Raw genomic sequence first — 19,910 nt, 5'->3', positions numbered from 1 at the left:
GTGATTACATCCAAAATAATTTGTTGCCATCATTGGGGACTATAGTTTTGTGGTAATATGTATGAATTCTATTAGTTTATACATATTAGTAGATTATTACAGCTATGACTGGGCTGTGTGGGCATTGAATCATGGTTTAAGGTTATCAAGGGTTAATGTTTTACATATTGATCTGGCTGCAATATGAATATATTAGGATAATCGACTTTCAGCTTATAAACTAGACAAAGAAGATTGCAGTGTACACACAATTAAGTGCATATACTGTACTGCTGTATCCGGCACTAAAATATTTATTTTATGTAATTTCCTCAATGTATTTTAATTCAAAGAAAATGGATGCATGATTTAAAATCTAGCTGCTGAAATTCAATATTATGTAGATGAGCTTATCTAGCCGCAGTGCTAGTGACAAGGTTCCAACGGCCCGGAACACCCAACAAAACAGCGGCAGTTCAACCACAGAATACATCGAAATGGACATAGGCACAAAAGCAGCAGATATCGCATAAATTACTATAAATCTATTCTGACCATACTGCAGTTTAAATACAGGTCATACATATACTTCTACTTGCAGTGAGCTTTTACTTCCATTATGGGACTTGTAGTTCTACAAATATAAAAGAAAGAAAAAAGGCCATGCATTGGAGCTACTTAACAATTGAAGTGGATCCAATATACAATGCACAATTCTTCAACGGTATATATTTGCATGGTGTAATACCTTTTTAAATTGCAATAATTATTATTGTCATTTTTATAGGAATATTACATTTTGTGTATATACTGTATCTTGGTTTGAGGGTCTTGAAATTATTCAGTCATATCAGTATAGTGAAATCATTAGCACGGATCCACATATTTGCTATATTTTATAAACTAGACAAGTATGATTAGTATATGGAGATATAATTTACGAAGGTTTGGGTGCATGACTTTAAGCTACAGATGTGTCCTCCTACATCCTTGCTGCAGTCAGGATAAACAGCCCTTCTAGTCACACCATGCCATGCCAAAGGAAAAACTTACCTTTGTTGCTCCTCTCCACTCATACCCCGCCTCCATGCTCAGGCACTTCAGTTTTAAACTCCTTTCACACTGCCAATGCCGGATCCCACCCGGGAATTGGAAACGGGTCCTTCCCGGGTCGGATCCGGCACTGGCAGCTGCTGCAGGCTTTCCCGACTCGCCAATATGCCGGGCGGGTTTCCATAGCAGCGGGGGGGCAGAGGTAGAGGAGGCGCTGGGAGATGAGCTCATCTCCACGCCGCCTCTCCCTATCTAGTAAACGCGACCCGGGAACGCGTTTACGCAGCCACTGACCCAGTATTCAACCCGAGTATAACACTGCTTTATACCCGGGTTGAATTGCCGGGTCAGGCGACCCGGGATTTCGGCTATGCCCCTTTCACATCGCACACTGACCCGTGTCGACCCGGCAATATGCCGGGTCGATACCGGGTTATTTGTGCAGTGTGAAAGGGGTATTAGTTAACAAGCCAAAAGCAGGAGCTGGAGAGACCCAAAGCAGGAGCTTGAGATAGAAGGAAGAACGGTACACACAGGAAATCACACTCTCATAGGGAAGAGAAGGAACTGGTGACCGTGAAAGTAACCCATTGAAGCTAGGCGCATCAGGGTGGGCGTCCTGTGGATCCCATGGACCTCAAAGAAAAATAAAAAGTTAACAAAAGGTTACTCTTCTTCGGGGTCCATGGTCATCACAGGGAATACCTTGGCATGTCTCAAAGCAGTTGTAATAGGGAAGCAACACTCCTAAGCTAACAGGAAGACATTGTGACCAAAGGTTGCATCATGAGAGGCAAACGTATTAAAGGCATAGAACCTAAGAAATGTGTCGGCAGAAGACCACATAGCAGCCTTGCAGAGTTGTTCAGCAGACACTCCACGGCGCGCTGCCCACGAAGGACCCACAGAGCGAGTAGAGTGAGCGGAGACTGTACTTGGAACAGGAAGATCAGCCTGTGTGTATGTGAAATGGTCATGCGGAGCCAATGTTTGCTTAGCGGCAGGTCAGCCCCGCTTGTGGAATCAGTAGAGAATAAATAAAGAATCAGTTTTCCGAACAGAAGCAGTATGTTCCACGACAAACTAGGCTTCCTTGTTAAAGACTAGGTTCCTGGAAGTGCGGTACCACAATTGGTTCATTGATACGGAATTTAGACACTACCATAGGTAGGTACCAAAGTTTAGTCTGAAGAACCGCCCAGTCCTGGTGAAATATCAAAAAGGGGGAGCGATAGGAGAGAGCTCCCAAGTCAGAGACTCTTCGGGCTGAAGCTATAGCCAGAAGAAATTGCGCTGAGGTCCACCGACTCTAATGGTTCAAAAGGAGTCCGTTGTAAGGCCCAAAGAACCCAGGACAGATCCCACAGAGCAACCGGAGGGACAAATGAAGGCAGTATCTGGAGTACCCCCTGGAGGAAGGCATGAACATCTGGAAAGGTAACCAGACGCACAAGGCCGAGACCTGATGCCAGATACGGTAATATATACATGCTGATGCTGGTTTTCGAGCCCGAAGCATAGTTTGAACCACCGCCCAGGAAGAGCCTTTGTCCATTAGGAGGAATGTCTCAACAGCCACACAGTCAAAAACAAGCGAGGCAGGTGGATGTAGGCAGGGCCCCTGAGAGAGTAGATCCGGATGGAGAGGCAGATTGCGCCAGAAGGAGGAGGTCGTCTAGTAAGGGATTATTTTAATTCCCTGTCACCGGAGGTGAATCGCCATCACCGCCATGAGCTAGGTGAACACCAAGGGAGCCGTGGACAGCCTGAAGGTAGGGCTTTGAATTGGAAATAGGACAGCAAAGCGGAGATACTGTTTATGACAGGATGCTATAGGTACATGTAGGCATGCATCCTTTATATCCAGGGAGACCATATAATCGCCAGGCTTCATAGCTAGGACAATGGAACAGAGTGTCTCCATACGGATTATTGGGTTTTGTTTTTAAAATCAGATGATATAAATAATAGCTATTTAAACCGGATTCATAAATTTAAAATGTATGAATATGGTTTAAATAGCTAATATTTATATAATTTGATCATTTAAAAAAACAAAACAACAAAAACACACGAAAAAAAACACAACAACGATTTTGGGGATACTCTGAGGTATTTGTTGAGCAACTTCAAATTTAGAATGGGGCGGTACAACACATTTATTTATTTATTTCAGAAACCAAAAGAGTGTAAAATAGTATCCCTGGCCCTGTTGAGAACAGGGGACAGGCATAATGAAAACCCGACCGTAGCAAGGAGAGAATGACCTTCAGCACCTGTGGGTATGTTGAAGGAGTGGTAGGAAAGTACTGTATGGGAGGACTCTTCAGGAAGGACAGAGTGTACCCGTGAAAGACCACTTCTTGCACCCAGGCATCTGCGGTGATTTGACACCATGCATGGTCAAAATAAAAAATAAAAAAAAGTCAGCCTCCCACCATGGGTTCTCCCGGGTGGGGGGTGGGGGTAGGGTGGAGTCCCTTCCCACCAGGCTGAGGGTTTATCCTCTGTCTTGGTAGGTGGACGTCTAGTTGCACAGGCCCGCTTGGTTTTGGGTTTGGAGGCCTAAACTGTTTGAGATAGTCATGGAAAGGTCGGACCCTTTGCTTTACCCTGCGGATGAAAGGACCGAAATTACGAAGTCCTAGTAAGCAGTGAGGAAGCTGAAGGTAGGTAAGCTTTTTTGGAGGCTACAAGCTTCTCAGTTTTGTTTAGTTCCTGTCCAAATAGGAAATTGCCCGTGTACAGCAGAGCTTCCAGGGCCTTTTTGGTGTCTGAATACACTTTCCATGAACTTAGCCACACTATGCAGCATGCTGCAATGGAAACAGCGGAAGCTTTGGAGGATAACAGAACAGAATCCAAAGCAGCTTCACCCATGTAATAGGCCGCATCCTTGACATTGGCAATAAGAGACAATTGTTCTGTGGTAGGCTGAAACGTGAAGCTGTGTTATAGGTTGTCAACCCAAGTTTCAATGACTTTAGCTACCCAGGCTGTAACTGTAATCGGTCTGGCTGTGGCTCCTGTAAGGGAGTACAGAGATTTAAGACACATATCCAGTTGTCTATCCAGCAGTTCCTTAAGAGGTGATGCAGTCGGGATAGGGAGGATGGAACTTTTAATTAAATGTGTCACATGAGCATCTACCGGAGGTGGATTTTCCCATTTTGTACAATCAGAGTTAGGCAACAGGTAAAATGAGCCGAGCCTTTTAGGAACCGTTTATTTCTTAGTAGGAGATTTCCAAACCTCATTCCTAGCTTTCCAGAAGTGATCTGAGGGTTTAAACTCCGCTACCACTTCCTTCTGCCAATTGCGCAGAGGATCCTTAGACAGAGGGGCTGGTTCAGTGAGAATTTAACCGCCCTAGTTAATGCAGCCACATTAAATTTGGGGTTTCTCAGAATCAGAGAGTGGCGTAGACTGTGAGGAAGGCACAGTACACTTAGTGGCAGTAGGTGCAGGTAGTGCTATTTGGCCCTGTACTAAATGTTGAAATGCATCAGAGGAAGCAGCCAGATTCTGTACAGAGTTAGAGAAGGAGCCCAACCATGGAGGAGGAACGGGTGGGGCTGCAATACTCTGATAAACAGGTTGAAATGGCTGCTGGAATCCCATAGGGGGAGTCATGGTGGGCTGTATTGTCTGTGGTAGACCCATAGGGGGAGCCACAGGTGGGGTAGCAGTATGGTCAGCAATGTTTGCCAGTAGACTAAAAAAAGAAGCCCATGGAGCTCTTGTGCTGGAACTGGGGGGAAATGAAGTGGTTGGAGGCACCAGACAAGCCGTGCACGGACCATCCTGTGATAAATCCTGAGGTAAAACTTCCATGTTACAGGTATTACATGCTACCAGAGTAGGTGCCCCAGTCTGCTTACCTTTCCTTTTGCTACACAAGACCGTTCTAAATGTACACACACAATATGGTAATGTGCACTGGAACAGTATGCGACAAAGAGCCTTCACAAATACAATGTGATGTGTGGCAGCGTAAAATCAAAACGCACCAGTATTCAGGTGTCACTTAAAATGAGTAAAAGTACAGGGAAAGCAATTAAGTACAGTGAGAAACAGAGAAAAGTTCAAACAGCAGCACTAGCATAAGTCACAGAGAATGCAGAAAATAGGTCCGTCTCCCTACACCGCGACAGGAACACGATTTAAAGGCGGGTTCCGCCTGGGGGACCCTCTTACCTCCTCCCTGTAGCAGCCACGCGAACCAGGAGAGGGTCTATGTGCCTGAAGTCGGAGAGTCTCCGCTGCAAGTACTCGGGAACAGGCCGTGGCAGTATGCAACGCCGCTTGGGAGGTGATGGAGCCGCAGCACAGAATGTCACACTGACATATCAGCGCTGCGGCCTTTGAAGTCTTCTTAGAAAGCCTTTCAGGGCTGCCCAGTGTAGCCCCATGTTAAGTGACCTGCTGCTGCAGGCACCAACTCGAAACTGAGCTCCAGTGTCTGGAGGCGGGGTTTATAGAGGAGGCCCCAAATCATCCTGGGACAGCCCAAAGCTTTAGCCTGTTGGTGCCTCTGAATCAAGATCCACTCTACACCCCCAATGTTTCCCTGTGGAACACAATGTACCCTGCTGCAGAAATGTCAATATAATAGGTCATTTAGGTATAAATATATATTTTTACATGCTACTCTATAGCACAGTAATATCAGTGCTGATTAAGCTTTAGAAGATCCCCACTTCAGACAAATCAAGGTATTACATTCTAGCAATTTGTTTGTGGAGCAGAGATGAACAAAAATAGGATTTTAATACCTACCGGTAAATCCTTTTCTCCTAGTCCGTAGAGGATGCTGGGGACTCCAAAAGGACCATGGGGTATAGACGGGATCCGCAGGAGCTTGGGCACACTAAAAAGACTTTGACTGGGTGTGAACTGGCTCCTCCCTCTATGCCCCTCCTCCAGACCTCAGTTATAGGAACTGTGCCCAGGAGAGACGGACATTTCGAGGGAAAGGATTTTTGTTTAAACTAAGGGCGAGAAACATACCAGCCCACACCACAAACATACCGTACAACCGGAGTAGCAGCAAACCAGATAACAGTATGAACTAACAACTGCAACAAGCTGAATATAACTAATACACAACCATCGTGTAATCAAATATAACCAGTAATAATACAACTGCAAGCAACAGTCCGCACTGGGATGGGCGCCCAGCATCCACTACGGACTAAGAGAAAAGGATTTACCGGTAGGTATTAAAATCCTATTTTCTCTTACGTCCTAGAGGATGCTGGGGACTCCAAAAGGACCATGGGGTCTATACCAAAGCTCCAGAACGGGCGGGAGAGTGCGGACAACTCTACAGCACCGATTGAGCAAACATGAGGTCCTCATCAGCCAGGGTATCAAACTTGTAAAACTTAGCAAAGGTGTTTGAACCCGACCACGTAGCTGCTCGCAAAGCTGAAGTGCAGAGACCCCTCGGGCAGCCGCCCAAGATGAGCCCACTTTTCTGGTAGAATGGGCCTTTACTGACTTTGGCAACGGTAGCCCAGCCGAAGATTGAGCTTGCTGAATCGTATTACAAATCCAGCGTGCAATAGTTTGCTTAGAGGCAGGATTTCCAATCTTGTTGGAAGCATACAGGACAAACAAAGCCTCTGTTTTCCTGGTAAGAGCCGTTCTGGCGACGTAAATTTTCAAAGCTCTTACAACATCAAGAGACTTTGGAACCGCCACAGCATCCGTAGCCACAGGCACCACAATAGGTTGGTTAATGTGAAACGAAGAAACCGCCTTCGGCAGAAATTGATGATGAGTCCTCAATTCCGCTCTATCCGAATGGAAGATCAAATAAGGACTCTTGTGAGACAAGGCCGCCAACTCCGACACTCGCCTGGCAGACACCAGAGCTAAAAGCATGACCACTTTGCAAGTGAGAAACTTTAACTCAACCTTACGCAAAGGTTCAAAACCTCACTGGTTTGGGATCTTGAAGTGGTGTTGCAGTTCCTTATGTTTCACTACATAAGGAACTGCAACACCACTTCAAGATCCCACAGCGGCACAAATGGAGGATGGATATGCAGCACTCCCTTCACAAAAGTCTGAACCTCTGGAAGGACGGCCAATTCTTTCTGAAAGAAAATAGATAAAGCGGAAATCTGCACTTTGATGGAACCCAATTTCAGGCCTGCATCGACGCCTGCCTGCAAAAAATGTAGAAACCGACCCAAGTGAAACTCCTCCGCAGGAGCCGCTTTGGTTTCACACCACGAAACATACTTTCTCCAAATACGGTGATAATGTTTCACCGTAACCTCCTTCCTAGCTTTAAGGAGAGTGGGGATGACCTCCCCGGGAATACCTTTCCGAGCGCTCAACTTCCACGCCGTCAAACGCAGCCGCGGTAAGTCCAGAAACACGCAGGGCCCCTGCAGTAACAGGTCCTCTCTTAGAGGAAGCGGCCAAGGATCTTCTACAAGCAATTCCTGAATATCCAGATACCAGGCCCTGCGTGGCCAATCTGGAACGACGAGAATCGCCTGAACCCTTGTTCGACGTATGATCCTCAGAACCTTTGGAATGAGAGGATGCGGAGGGAACACATACACCGACTGAAACACCCACGGAGTTACCAGGGCGTTCACTGCACTGCCTTGGGGGTCCCGTGACCTGGAACAATACCTCGGAAGCTTCTTGTTGAGGCGAGATGCCATCATGTCTATCAGGTATTCCCCAACGCCTTGTCACTTCTGCAAATACCTCTTGATGAAGGGCCCACTCTCCCGGATGGAGATCGTGTCTGCTGAGGAAGTCTGCTTCCCAGTTGTCCACGGACGGAAGGAAGACTGCTGACAGGGCGCTCACTTGCTGTTCCGCCCAGCGAAGGATTCTTGTGGCCTCCGCCATAGCCGCAGTGCTCCTTGTTCCGCCTTGGCGGTTTACGTACGCCACCGCTGTTATGTTGTCCGACTGGATCAGAACAGGAAGACCCTGAAGAAGGTTCTTCGCTTGCAGCAGGCCGTTGTAAATGGCTCTTAACTCCAGAACATTTATGTGGAGACGAGATTCCTGGTTTGACCATTTTCCCTGGAAATTTCTTCCTTGCGTGACTGTGCCCCAGCCTTGGAGACTTGCATCAGGAGGACCCAGTCCTGGATTCCGAATCGGCGTCCCTCTAGAAGGTGAGAGCTTTGCAGCCACCACAGGAGAGCAATCCTGGCCCTGGAAGATAGACTTATTTCCCGGTGCATGTGCAGGTGAGACCCGGACCATTTGTTCAGCAGATCCCACTGAAACACCCGGGCATGAAACCTGCCAAACGGAATGGCTTCGTAAGCCGCAACCATCTTCCCTAGAACCCGAGTGCATTGATGAATCGACACTTGTCGGCCTCAGAAGCTCCCTGACCATTGTCTGGATTTCCAGAGCTTTGTCTTTCGGAAGAAACACTCTCTGTAGCTCCGTGTCTAGAATCATGCCCAGTAACGGCAGCCGAGTTGCCAGGATCAACTGAGACTTTGGCAAATTTAGAACCCATCCGTGTTGTCGCAGAACCGACAGGGAAAGATCCACATTTCTTAACAACTGTTCCTTGGACCTCGCCTTTATCAGGAGATCGTCCAAGTACGGGATAATTGTAACCCCTTGCTTGCGAAGGAGAACCATCATTTCTGCCAAGACCTTGGTGAAAACCCTCGGGGCCGTGGAAAGCCCAAACGGCAACGTCTGAAATTGGTAATGACAATCCTGCACCGCAAATCTCAGGAAGGCCTGATGCGGAGGATATATCGGGACGTGCAAGTAGGCATCCTTTATGTCGTCTGACGCCATAAAATCCCCCCCTTTTAGGCTGGAGATCACAGCTCGAAGAGATTCCATCTTGAACTTGAAAGTTTTCTAGTATGGATTGAGAGACTTTAGGTTCAGAATCGGTCTGACCGAACCGTCCGGCTTCGGTACGACAAAGGCTCGAACAGAATCCTTCCCCCCGTTGGGACGGGGGAACGGGAACAATGACCCTCTGTTGACACAACTTTTGTATTGCAGCATTTACAACTTCTCTTTCCAAAAGAGACACTGGCAAGTCCGAAATGAAAAAGCGGTGAGGGGGCATCTCCTGAGACTCCAGCCTGTACCCCTGAGACACTATGTCTAAGACCCAAGGATCCAGGGCTGATTGAACCCAGACCTGACTGAAGATCCGGAGACGGCCCCCCACCGGCACGGACTCCCACATGGGAGCCCCAGCGTCATGCGGTGGACTTGGTAGAGGCGGGGGAGGACTTTTGGTCCTGGGTGCCTGATCCTGCAGGCGACTTCTTTCCCCTTCCTCTACCCTTTGAAGCGAGGAGGGACGAGCCTTTTCCTCGTTTGTATTTATTAGCTCGAAAGGACTGCATCAGTTGATGCGGGTGCCTTTTTCTGTTGTGTGGGAACATAAGAAAGAAAAGATGACTTACCCGAAGTAGCGGTAGACACCAGGTCAGCCAGGCCGTCACCAAACAAGACACTACCTTTGAAGGGGAGAGCTTCCATATTTTTATTGGAGTCGGCATCAGCATTCTATTGATGGATCCACAGCGCCCTCCTGGCCGAGACCGCCATGGCATTGGCTCTTGATCCCAAGAGGCCAACATCCCTCGCCGCATCCTTTAGGTAATCTGCAGCGTCCTTGATATAACCAAGAGTCAAAAGAATATTATCTTTATCAAGACTGCAGTGGAATGGCTCCCTAGACTGGAGGGGAGGGGCCACTGTGCGGACTTCAACCACTGGCACTCCTGGCCTGTAAAGGGTCCCCAGTGCCAGTATAGTATATTAAATATATGCACTTGTGGTCTAGTGCGTCCGCAGGGCGTGCCATGGTCCGGGAGCATGCCAGAACAGTCGGTCCGTCTCCCGGGACAGATGGCATAAGGACTGCGCAGGTTGGTGGAGGAGCTTGACTACTGACCGGACATATTCACTTTGGACAAGCCTTGCGGCCAAGTGGAGGCAACCGCCTACTAAAAATCTGAACTTAGGCTCACAACCAGAGCATTTCATTTGGACGGTGCCATCTGCCCCAACAAGCCCATTTGGAAGGTCTACACCATTCACCACAAAGCCGGTAAATACACTCAAGGTGGTCTGTGTTTCCAGAACTTGGACATGCATACCAATAAAAACAGTCCAGGTCACAGGAGCAAAGCACTTTATTATCTGATTTTTTTAGTCTAAGCTGTGCTAGTAGTGCTATTTTTTAGAAATTTGTTGCAACAGTATGATGTATATTTTTTTGGATATTTAAATGTGATCAAGATACATATCTGTTTATTTTATTTATTAGAATTAAATTACAATTTTTTGGTAAATTCATATCAGAGTATCAAGCGCTGTTCTTCTATTTGTATATATGCTTTATGGTTTAGAGATTAACTATCTTTATATTGAACAGCTGCTAGCTGAATCAGGTCTGACAGCACAGGTTTTTTGTTTTTTTTTAATATACCTTGGTATTATAAATTCCTTGCACAGTTGAAAAAGAGGCCTAGGAATCTTTCAAAAAGTTGTAAAGAAATTTCTAGGGAAAAATAAGGACCCAAATGGTGCCCGTACACTTGTGTGATTGAGCGCGATGCAATATCGTGCTTCAATTTCTCTTGAAGCTCCCCGTGCGATAAATAGCATTGAAAGTGCTTTTTTGTGCATTTGATGCGCATACAATCATGCGAGTTATCACATGCCACTTGCAACCAGAAATCAATGGGTGGAGGGGAGTGTCCAGGAAGTGAGCTAAATACCTCATAGATCGCACATTGCCGTGCAATAAATCGAATGTGGTAAAAAACGGCATGCGATCCAATAAATATTAAGAGCAGCACATAATATCTTTAGATGCGAGATTAGACCAGTGTGCCTGCGCATCGCATCGGGGTACACATTCAATGTGCATACAATCCTGCTATTTATCGCACCGATGCGGTCAAAATCGAAGGATTGTACCAGATATCTCACAAGTGTAAGGGCACCATAAGTGTATCGTGGAAGACATGCTGATGTAATAGAAGACTTGGGTTGCTCAATAGGTTCATAGGTATAGATCCTGAATTCCCATTAGACTATTTCCTCGAAAATCATGGTGCTGTTAATGAGAAGCAGGGGGAAAGATTTCATCAAGATATCAAGGAGGTGGAAGGTAGATACTAGTGTAGGTGGAATTACATATTTTAAATGTTTTTTACAATTTCAGACTGGATTTCAATCAATAATTTTGTGCATAAAACTAATTTTCATGCTTTTTACAAATAAATGTTTGAGCCATAGTTTCGTATTCACTGCGTGAAGAAAAACCTTGCGTGCTAGAGACATTTGGTGGTCATTTGGAATCAGCATGACAAAAACCATAAGAATCAGTCATCAAATTGCAGGCCATTTTCGCTGACCCCAATTTTGCAGGCCTGTTATTTATACACATCAAATGCCCATCTCTGAGCACTTACATTGATCAGACATAAACAATGTTTCATACACCATATCTCTATTCCACAGGTGTGAACCAAAGAATTGGACACCATCAGCAACCTACCAACAGCAAACACCACCAAAACGGATAAATCTCATGGGAAGTGCACAAGTAAATCTACTAGTTAGTGAGGATGGCATGACATGGGTGCTCTAAATATTTCAGGGCTTGGTTAATAAGTGCCTGTTATATGGTTTTAAAGTGCTCTGTGTCAACAGGTAACATTGGGTGTTGTCAAACAGGTTTTACCACAGTCCTGACAGTACCGGTTTGGGGAACCAAAACTAAAGTTAATTAAGATTACTAATTTTTTTTTCAATATTATTAGTATTCATTTATATTTTGCGAGCATACTATGCAGTGCTTCACAATGAGAGAAGTGAAGAAATATTTACAATTGTATACTGGAAATGTGATAAATCATTGGCTATTTAAAATCACTTTTTTTGTTTTTGTTTACAATATTATTTTTGTTGGAGACATCTAACTTTAAATGCAGTCTGTTATATTGCAAGCTCCAAATTAAATTTTCCATTAATCAGGATCTCAGACTAGGACAGTCAGAAAACACAGGGAACACACTAGAGCCCAGTACACACTACACGATCCCCGCCAACGCCGATATTGGCGGTGGCGGGGTGCCGGCTGATACAAGCGGGGAAGGAGGCGACGGCGGGGGAGGGAACGACACTCATGCTGCATCTGCAGCATGGCTGTCGTTAACGAGGATCTCCCTCGTCTGTACATGTTCAGACGAGGGAGGGGGTCGTTAACGATGCGCAGGAGCAACATTGTAAAAGATATCACTCAGATCATAACTTCTGAGTGAGATTTTTTACTTACTCCTCTAGTGTGTATGGGGCTTAAGACTGACCATACACCTAAAGATTTATTGTCCAATATGGCTGGGTGGAACGAAAATTTACCATTTGCTCTGAAATGCTAGAAAACTGACAAAAAAGGTCAAACAAATTGGTTAAATCTGTTTTAATTTAAGCAATTTGTCTAAACCACCATTTTTGTCAGTTTACTGGAATTTCGGAGCAAATGGTCAATTGTCATTTGCTCCAATACATTACCAGATTTTTGTTCCAACCAGCCATATTGGGCAATAAATCTTTAGGTGTATGGCCAACTACGTCAGTTTCTGCGTGGGTAGAGACCAACCCCCCCCCCCCCCCCCCCCCCCCCCCCCCCCCTATAATCCAGCCCCCAGCCCTGGTGTCAGTCATTTTGATGGGCTTTTAACTAGTGAGAGTATAAAGTTAAAGTAAAAATATCAGTACGAGTGACTTTTTAAATTATATTTGATGAAAAACACTAAAAACATAAATTTACATAACTACAATTATTTGCATTTATTGTACATTTGAAGTGTTTTAGGGAACAATACGGTAATAGAATTATTCCTCTCCTTTTAAATGCATATATAATAACAGGTCATAGTTGTATTCATTTATTTGCAAGATTGGAGTCCACCCGATTCTAATAGCTCTCCCTTCTCCTTTGTTAGTTCACGTTTAGTTACACTGCTATAGAATGGTCAAGACACTGTAGGGACTATACTGTACTTGGGAAGATCTTACATTTACAATTCAATCACTATATTTTTTCCTAGTGCAGAATTGCCTTTCCCCTACTTTATTACATATAAACATTATTTTATATTCTGTTTTGGCATAGGAAATATTTGTACTGTACTTAATGATTACTGTTTTTTTAAAACTATTTGTAGTTACAAATTTCCATAACACTATCATTCATACCTAATTATGGGGGATCAGAATTTGAAATTATCCTTAAGCACAATTATTACTTATGAAAAATATTTAACTTACTATCCAAAGACAGGTAAAATGTAGTAATGATGAAAAGTAGACCCGCGTCGCAGCTGAAAGGAGCCAGGAAAAATAACCCGGGTCGAGTTACCCAGCAATCCAACCCAGGTAGCGACTAGGGATGGACACAGGGGCAGACCTGGGTCACAGTGCAGTGTGAAAAGTCAATCCGGATCACGCATACCACTGGAAATGCTACCTGCAGTAACGCCTGGAGATGACATCTCCATGCGTGCACTGTAAAGCCGTATAGACCTGGGTCATGAAGACCCGGGTCCAGTGTGAATGGCTGGACCCAGGAGTAAACCGGGTCCAGCCACAGGTGTAAAAGGGGCCTGAGCCGTGTCGCATCTGGGTTGAACCAGTGTTCAGAATCCCGGGTCTGACCCAAGATTTTGAGGTTAACAACTACATGGTAACATTGCATTTTTAGTGCTGATTTAATAAAGTTATTATTTATGGTAAATTGCATGGCATAACTAAACAGAAAAACTTCAAAGGGTATAATGAATTATCACTGATAAACGTATGCTACACATACCATGGGCAATGATGATCCATCTTCAGGACACACCTACAACAAGAAGAAAACTTTACAATCACTGCCTTTAACAGGTCAATTAAGTTGAACAAATATAATCGAGCATCTTCAAGGAAACAGTTAGGGCGGTCCATGCATTAAAAGAGGACAGACTATAAAAAGCACGTGCACTAGGGTGTGTACAATTTTATAAGGTAGAATGACGGAGCTTAAGATGTCAAAAGCAGTTGACGGGACTGATGGTGTAACTATGGTACTGAAAGTTTACAGTGAATAATTACATTGAGAAGGAGAATATTAATAATTTAATTCTGCATTTTGCAACCAATCCCAAAGCTTAGCCTTTCTAATCACAGAAAATTAAGATATAAAGGAAACTTTAGTAAATATTAGCTGAATTACTTATGATTTACTTACATCCCACACACAGAACAATGATGGCAGCGATCAGGCTTTACCACCTGGCATCGGTCACAGAAACGAATGGCTGAAATAGAAGGATAGGTCAGTACCAGGGAAAAACTATTTTCTGCTACAGTGAGACATAAAGGAAAATATACTGTATTAGGGGGGTAATTCCAAGTTGATCGCAGCAGGAATTTTTTTAGCAGTTGGGCAAAACCATGTGCACTGCAGGGGGGGGCAGATATAACATGTGCAGAGAGTGTTAGATTTGGGTGGGGTGTAATCAAACTGAAATCTAAATTGCAGTGTAAAAATAAAGCAGCCGAATTGCTAACAAACTTGCTGCTGCGATCAACTCAGAATTACCCCCTAGGTGTAGTCTACGGCTGATGCAGAGGTGAAATCAAGTCAGTTTTGGAAACGCATCTTGTGTGTTTTTGAAGTGTGCATTCTCTGTTGCGGACTATACACATCTGCGGGTGATGTATAGTCATACAAAACTAAAATTGCATCTCTACTTGTGTGTACACATAAATACAACTCAAACGCTGTGCTTCCTGGCTACTGGCAATTCCGTATATTTAAAATTAAAACGTAGCAGGAAGATTCTGTAAGACGCAGCCTCAGATTACCATCACAACCATCGTGATGGTTTTAGGCAGCAGTTAGACTGCGTAAACTGAAGCTTACCCAGGCTGGTCATCGGATCCAAACACCTGTGCCAGTAAGTCTGCGTCTGACGATGTAGACCCTAGAAAAGTCACACCTAGTGACTGGTGCCTACCCCGCTCCGCCACCCAAATGCCATAGTATGTCAACCATGCTGTGTCTTACAGGGAACTGCGAGTGATCTCTCAAGATCCGTACTGCAAATGCGCAGAATAGTTTTTGCACTTGCTCAGCTCCACAACCATCATATTTGTATGCAAACCATTGTGTTTGCATACAAATATGAATTAGTCCCAAGGTTCCAGGGGATTTCACTATAATGTATTAAGAGATATTTTCCTGGGCCACTACTGTATTTGCCTTCACGAAAGTTTTTAAAAATCCTTATGTCAAGCACAATATTAAAAAAGGAGAGTTATGGTAGACTTACCATGGTTAACTCTCGTTCTGCAAGGTACATTGAGTTCCACAGGGAAACACCGTGGTGTAGAGTGGATCTTGATCCAGAGGCACCAACAGGCTAAAGCTTTAGGCTGTCCCAGGATGCATTGGGGCCTCCTCTATAAACCCCGCCTCCAGGCACTGGAGCTCTGCTTCGTTAACCAGTCAAATGCAGGAGCAGACAAGAGAGAAGTCAGATGTTAGTCACATAGAACCACATTCTCACAGGAGAAGGGACCAGAGGCTAATGTCATACAAACTCATAGAAGCTAGGTGCGTCAGGGTGAGCGCCCTGTGGAAACCAATGTACCTCGCAGAAAGAGTTAACCATGGTAAGTCTACCATAACTTACCATAGGGAAACAACGGGGATGTCCTAAAACAGTTCCTCAAAAAAAGGGGACGCGCCCTAGCGAGTTTGAGAACCCTGCGTCCAAAGGAAGCATCCTGGGAGGCAGAAGTATCAAAGGCATAAAACCTAATGAACGTGTTCACTGAGGACTACGTAGCCACCTTGCACAATTGTTCTGGTGACGCGCCATAGCGGGCTGCCCAAGAAGGTCCAACAGGTCGAGTAGAATGGGCTTTAATAACGACTTAACTGGCATGGTTAGATTTCATGCAACTGTGTCGTCCCACCCTGTCCCCCCGTTTTTTACGAGGAGATCCGTTCTGCAGATGTGCATAATATAATTTAAAATATTAAAAAAAATACTTTTTCAACTTTATTAAATAAAATACATTTTAAAAAACAATGTTGTTAACGCTTTTGAAGGGAAAAATCGTCAGTTAAAGTGGTTATTAATAGCAGCAGGAGCTGGGAGTACAGCCTGCGCATAAGCTTGTGCAATCACCATTCTAATCCATCTGGCCAAGGTTTGCTTAATCGCAGGCCTGCCATGTTTGTGTAAACCAAAAAAGTCAAAAGGGGAATCTGACCTCCTGATAGAGGCAGTCCTCTACATATACACACACACACACACATACATATATATTTTTTTATATTATACACACACACACACACACACACACACGGAAAAGCCCGCACCTCATCCAAAGACCGCTCTTTGGAAGGCAAATCAGAAGAGATAAAGGCCGGAACCACATTCTCTTGGTTAAGGTGAAAAGATGACACCACCTTAGGTAAATAACCTGGTCGAGTTCGTAGAACTGCCCGGTCACGGTGAAATATCAGAAAGGTTGGACGACAGGAAAAGGCGCCTAAGTCCGACACACTTCTTGCAGAGGCAATAGCCAGCAAGAACAGCACCTTGGCCGTGAGCCATTTAGGGTCCACTGACTCAAGAGGTTCAAAAGGAGACTCTTGCAGGGCACTCATGACAACATACAGATCCCATGGAGCCACAGGAGGGACATAGGGAGGCTGAATCCTTAAGACACAATGGGGTAAATTTACTAAGGTGGGAGATTTTTAGAACTGGTGATGTTGCCCATAGCAACCAATCAGATTATATCTATTATCTGTTAGAAGCAGCTAGACAAATGGTAAGAAGAATCTGATTGGTTGCCATGGGTGACATCACCAGTTCTAAAAATCTCCCACCTTAGTAAATTTACCCCAATGAGTGAATTTATGAACGTCAGGTATAGACGCAATTGTTCTCTGAAACCAAACCGACAAAGCAAATATATGAACCTTGAGGAGGGCCAGACGAAGGCCTAAATCCAGGTCGCATTGCAGAAAAGGCAGAATACTGGAAGTTCGGAATCTGAATGCATCATAATTCTTATCAGCACACCAGGAGAAGTAAGAATTCCAGACCCTGTAATAAATCCGGGCAGATGCCGGTTTGCGGGCTTTCAACATAGTTTGGATGACCGCCTCATAGAATCCTTTGGCCCTCAGGAGTGATGCTTCAAGAGCCAGCCGTCAAAGCCAGTCTGGCCAGGTCTGGATAAAGACAAGGGCCCTGTACGAGTAGGTCTGGGCCCTGAGGAAGTAGAAGGGGTTGCTCTGTCAATAGACCCTGTAGGTCTGAGAACCAATGCCATCTGGGCCACACTGGAGCGACTAGAAGTAGTATTCCCCCTTCTTGTTTGAACTTCCGCAGGACCCCGGGCAGGAGTGACACTGGAGGGAACACGTAGGGCAACCGAAAGTTCCATGGAATTGCTAGTGCGTCCACGAAACGCTGCTTGAGCATCCCTGGTCCTTGATCTGAAGACCGGAACCTTGTGATTGTGTAGAGACAGCATCAGGTCTACATCTGGTAGGCCCTACTTGTTCACTAGGAGTTGAAAGACTTCCAGATGAAGACTCCATTCTCAGGCGTGCACGTCCTGGCGACTGAGGAAGTCCGCTTCCCAGTTTAGGATGCCCAGAATAAACACTGCCGATATTGCTGGCAGATGGCGTTCCGCCCAACAAAGGATTTTTGACACTTCTATCATAGCCATGCAGCTTCGAGTGCCGCCTTGATGGCTCATGTATGCAACCGTGGTGGCATTGTCTGACCGTACTTGAACCGGCCTGTTCTGTACCAGAGGCAGGGCGAGAGTCAATGCATTGAACACCGCCCACAACTCCAGAATGTTTATTGGGAGCAGTGATTCCTCTTTGGTCCATCGACCCTGAAAAGAAAGTGTGCTCCAACACCGCACCCCATCCCCTCAGACTGGCGTCCGTGGTCAGTAGGACCCAGTCGGGGATCCAGAAGGGACGGCCCCTCCTCGATTGCTGGTCCTATAGCCACCAGGTCAGCGAAAGACGAACCTCCTGAGTCAAAGTGATCATGTGAGATCTGATCCGATGAGGTAGGCCATCCCACTTGGAAAGAATTAACCTCTGCAGAAGGTGGGAATGAAATTGAGCGTACTCTGCCATGTCGAATACAGACACCATCAGGCCAAGTACTTGCATCGCCGAGTGTATTGACACTCTGGGGTGACAGAGGAAGCATCTTATCCTGTCATGAAGCTTCAAGACTTTCTGGAGACAGAAACAGTCGCTGACTGTGTGTGTCCAGGAATGCCCCCAGGTGCACCATGCTCTGAGCTGGGACCAGCAAGGATTTCTTACAATTTATGAGCCAACCATGGGCTTGCAGGAAGTTTTCCGTCAGTTGCAGGCGACTGAGGAGGAAATCGTGGGAGTTGCCAGAATCGGCAAGTCGTCCAGATACGGCAGTATTCTGACTCCCTAGCGACGGAGATGTGCCGTCATTACGGCCATGACCTTGGGGAATATCCAAATGGCAGAGCCTGGAACTGATAGTGGAGGTCGCCAATAGCAAACCGCAGATACTACTGATGCGACATGGCAATAGGTATATGAAGGTGCACATCCTGTATATCCAGGGATATCTTATAGTCTCCGGGTTCCATAGCCAGTACAACTGAGCATACCGTTTCCATACGGAACTTGGACACTCTCACAAACTTGTTCAGAGATTTGAGGTTGAGTATAAGCCGGAATGACCCATTCGGTTTCGGAACTAGAAACAGGGTCGAGTAGTAACCTCTGCCTCTGTCAGACAGAGGTACCGGCGCTACCACGCCTGTATTCAGGAGGAAACTCACAACCTTTTGCAGAGCTTGCGTCTTTAACGGATCCGAAGGGATAACAGTCGTACAAAACTGGCGAGGGGGATGTCTCTTGAATGAGACTGCGTACCCGTGAGACACAACTTTCCACACCATGCGTCTGAAGTGGTCTTTAACCAGACCTGGGTGAACTGCGGAAGTCGGCCTCCCACCCTGGGGTGCCCCAGGGGGAGGCCTGACCCGTCATGCGGCAGGCTTGTCTTGTTTAGAAGCAGGCTGACGGGCCGCCCAGGACTGCTTTGACTTGGGCTTTGTGGTTTTGGGAGCACAAGACCGTCTTGGGTATGCCTGACCTTTTGCTTTCCCTTGAGGCCGAAAAGGAATGAAGTGTGGTACCCTTTGCCTTCTGTGCAGAAGGATTAGTAACAAAATGTCCCCCTTAAAGGGGAGTAGCTTCAAGGTCTTTCTGGAGTCTAGGTCCACCTTCCAAGACCTCAACCACAGAATACGGCGAGCCAGGACAGATGTAGTCGACGGCTTGGCTGCTAACACATGTAATAAGTGGCGGTGGTAATGTTAAGACAGGTATTGTCTGGCATTGTCAGATATATCCTCGGGCAGCTCTTCCTCTAATGCCTGAACCCATACTTCAATACCTTTAGCAGCCCAGGAGGCAGCAATAGTGGGTCTGTGTACAGCACCTGTCATGGAGTAAATAGATTTCAGGCATCCCTCCACATGCTTATCTGTCAGTTCCTTCAGTGAAGTGACAGTGGTGACAGGCAGAGTGGATGACACCACTAGGTGGGTGACATGAGAATCCACCGGCGGTGAATTTTCCCACTTCTTGCATAACTCTGCAGGGAAAGGATAGCGAGCCAAGGCCTGTTTAGACAGAGGGAATTTCTTCCCTGGATTAGACCAGGGTTCCTGCCTGATGTCCACCAAAGGGTCAGAATGGGGTGACAAGAGTTTTAACCACCTTCTGCCGTTTAAACATATCA

General features: G+C 45.7%; 1 protein-coding gene across 1 annotated transcript in view; it reads right to left on the bottom strand.

Moving 5' to 3' along the window:
* The window catches only part of ZDHHC15 (zinc finger DHHC-type palmitoyltransferase 15), a 186,276-nt gene that overhangs the window by 109,260 nt on the left and 57,106 nt on the right, over positions 1-19,910 (bottom strand). Inside the window, exons 5-6 of the mRNA XM_063937176.1 lie at positions 14,306-14,375; positions 13,889-13,921 (exon numbers count right to left, since the gene is read on the bottom strand). Coding sequence (XP_063793246.1) covers positions 13,889-13,921; positions 14,306-14,375 — 103 coding nt within the window. The remainder of the gene's footprint in view (positions 1-13,888; positions 13,922-14,305; positions 14,376-19,910) is intronic.

Source organism: Pseudophryne corroboree, chromosome 8 (assembly GCF_028390025.1).
Source record: "Pseudophryne corroboree isolate aPseCor3 chromosome 8, aPseCor3.hap2, whole genome shotgun sequence".
In the NCBI taxonomy this organism is placed as follows: Eukaryota; Metazoa; Chordata; class Amphibia; order Anura; family Myobatrachidae; genus Pseudophryne; species Pseudophryne corroboree.
This window is presented reverse-complemented; position numbering and strand designations above follow the sequence as displayed.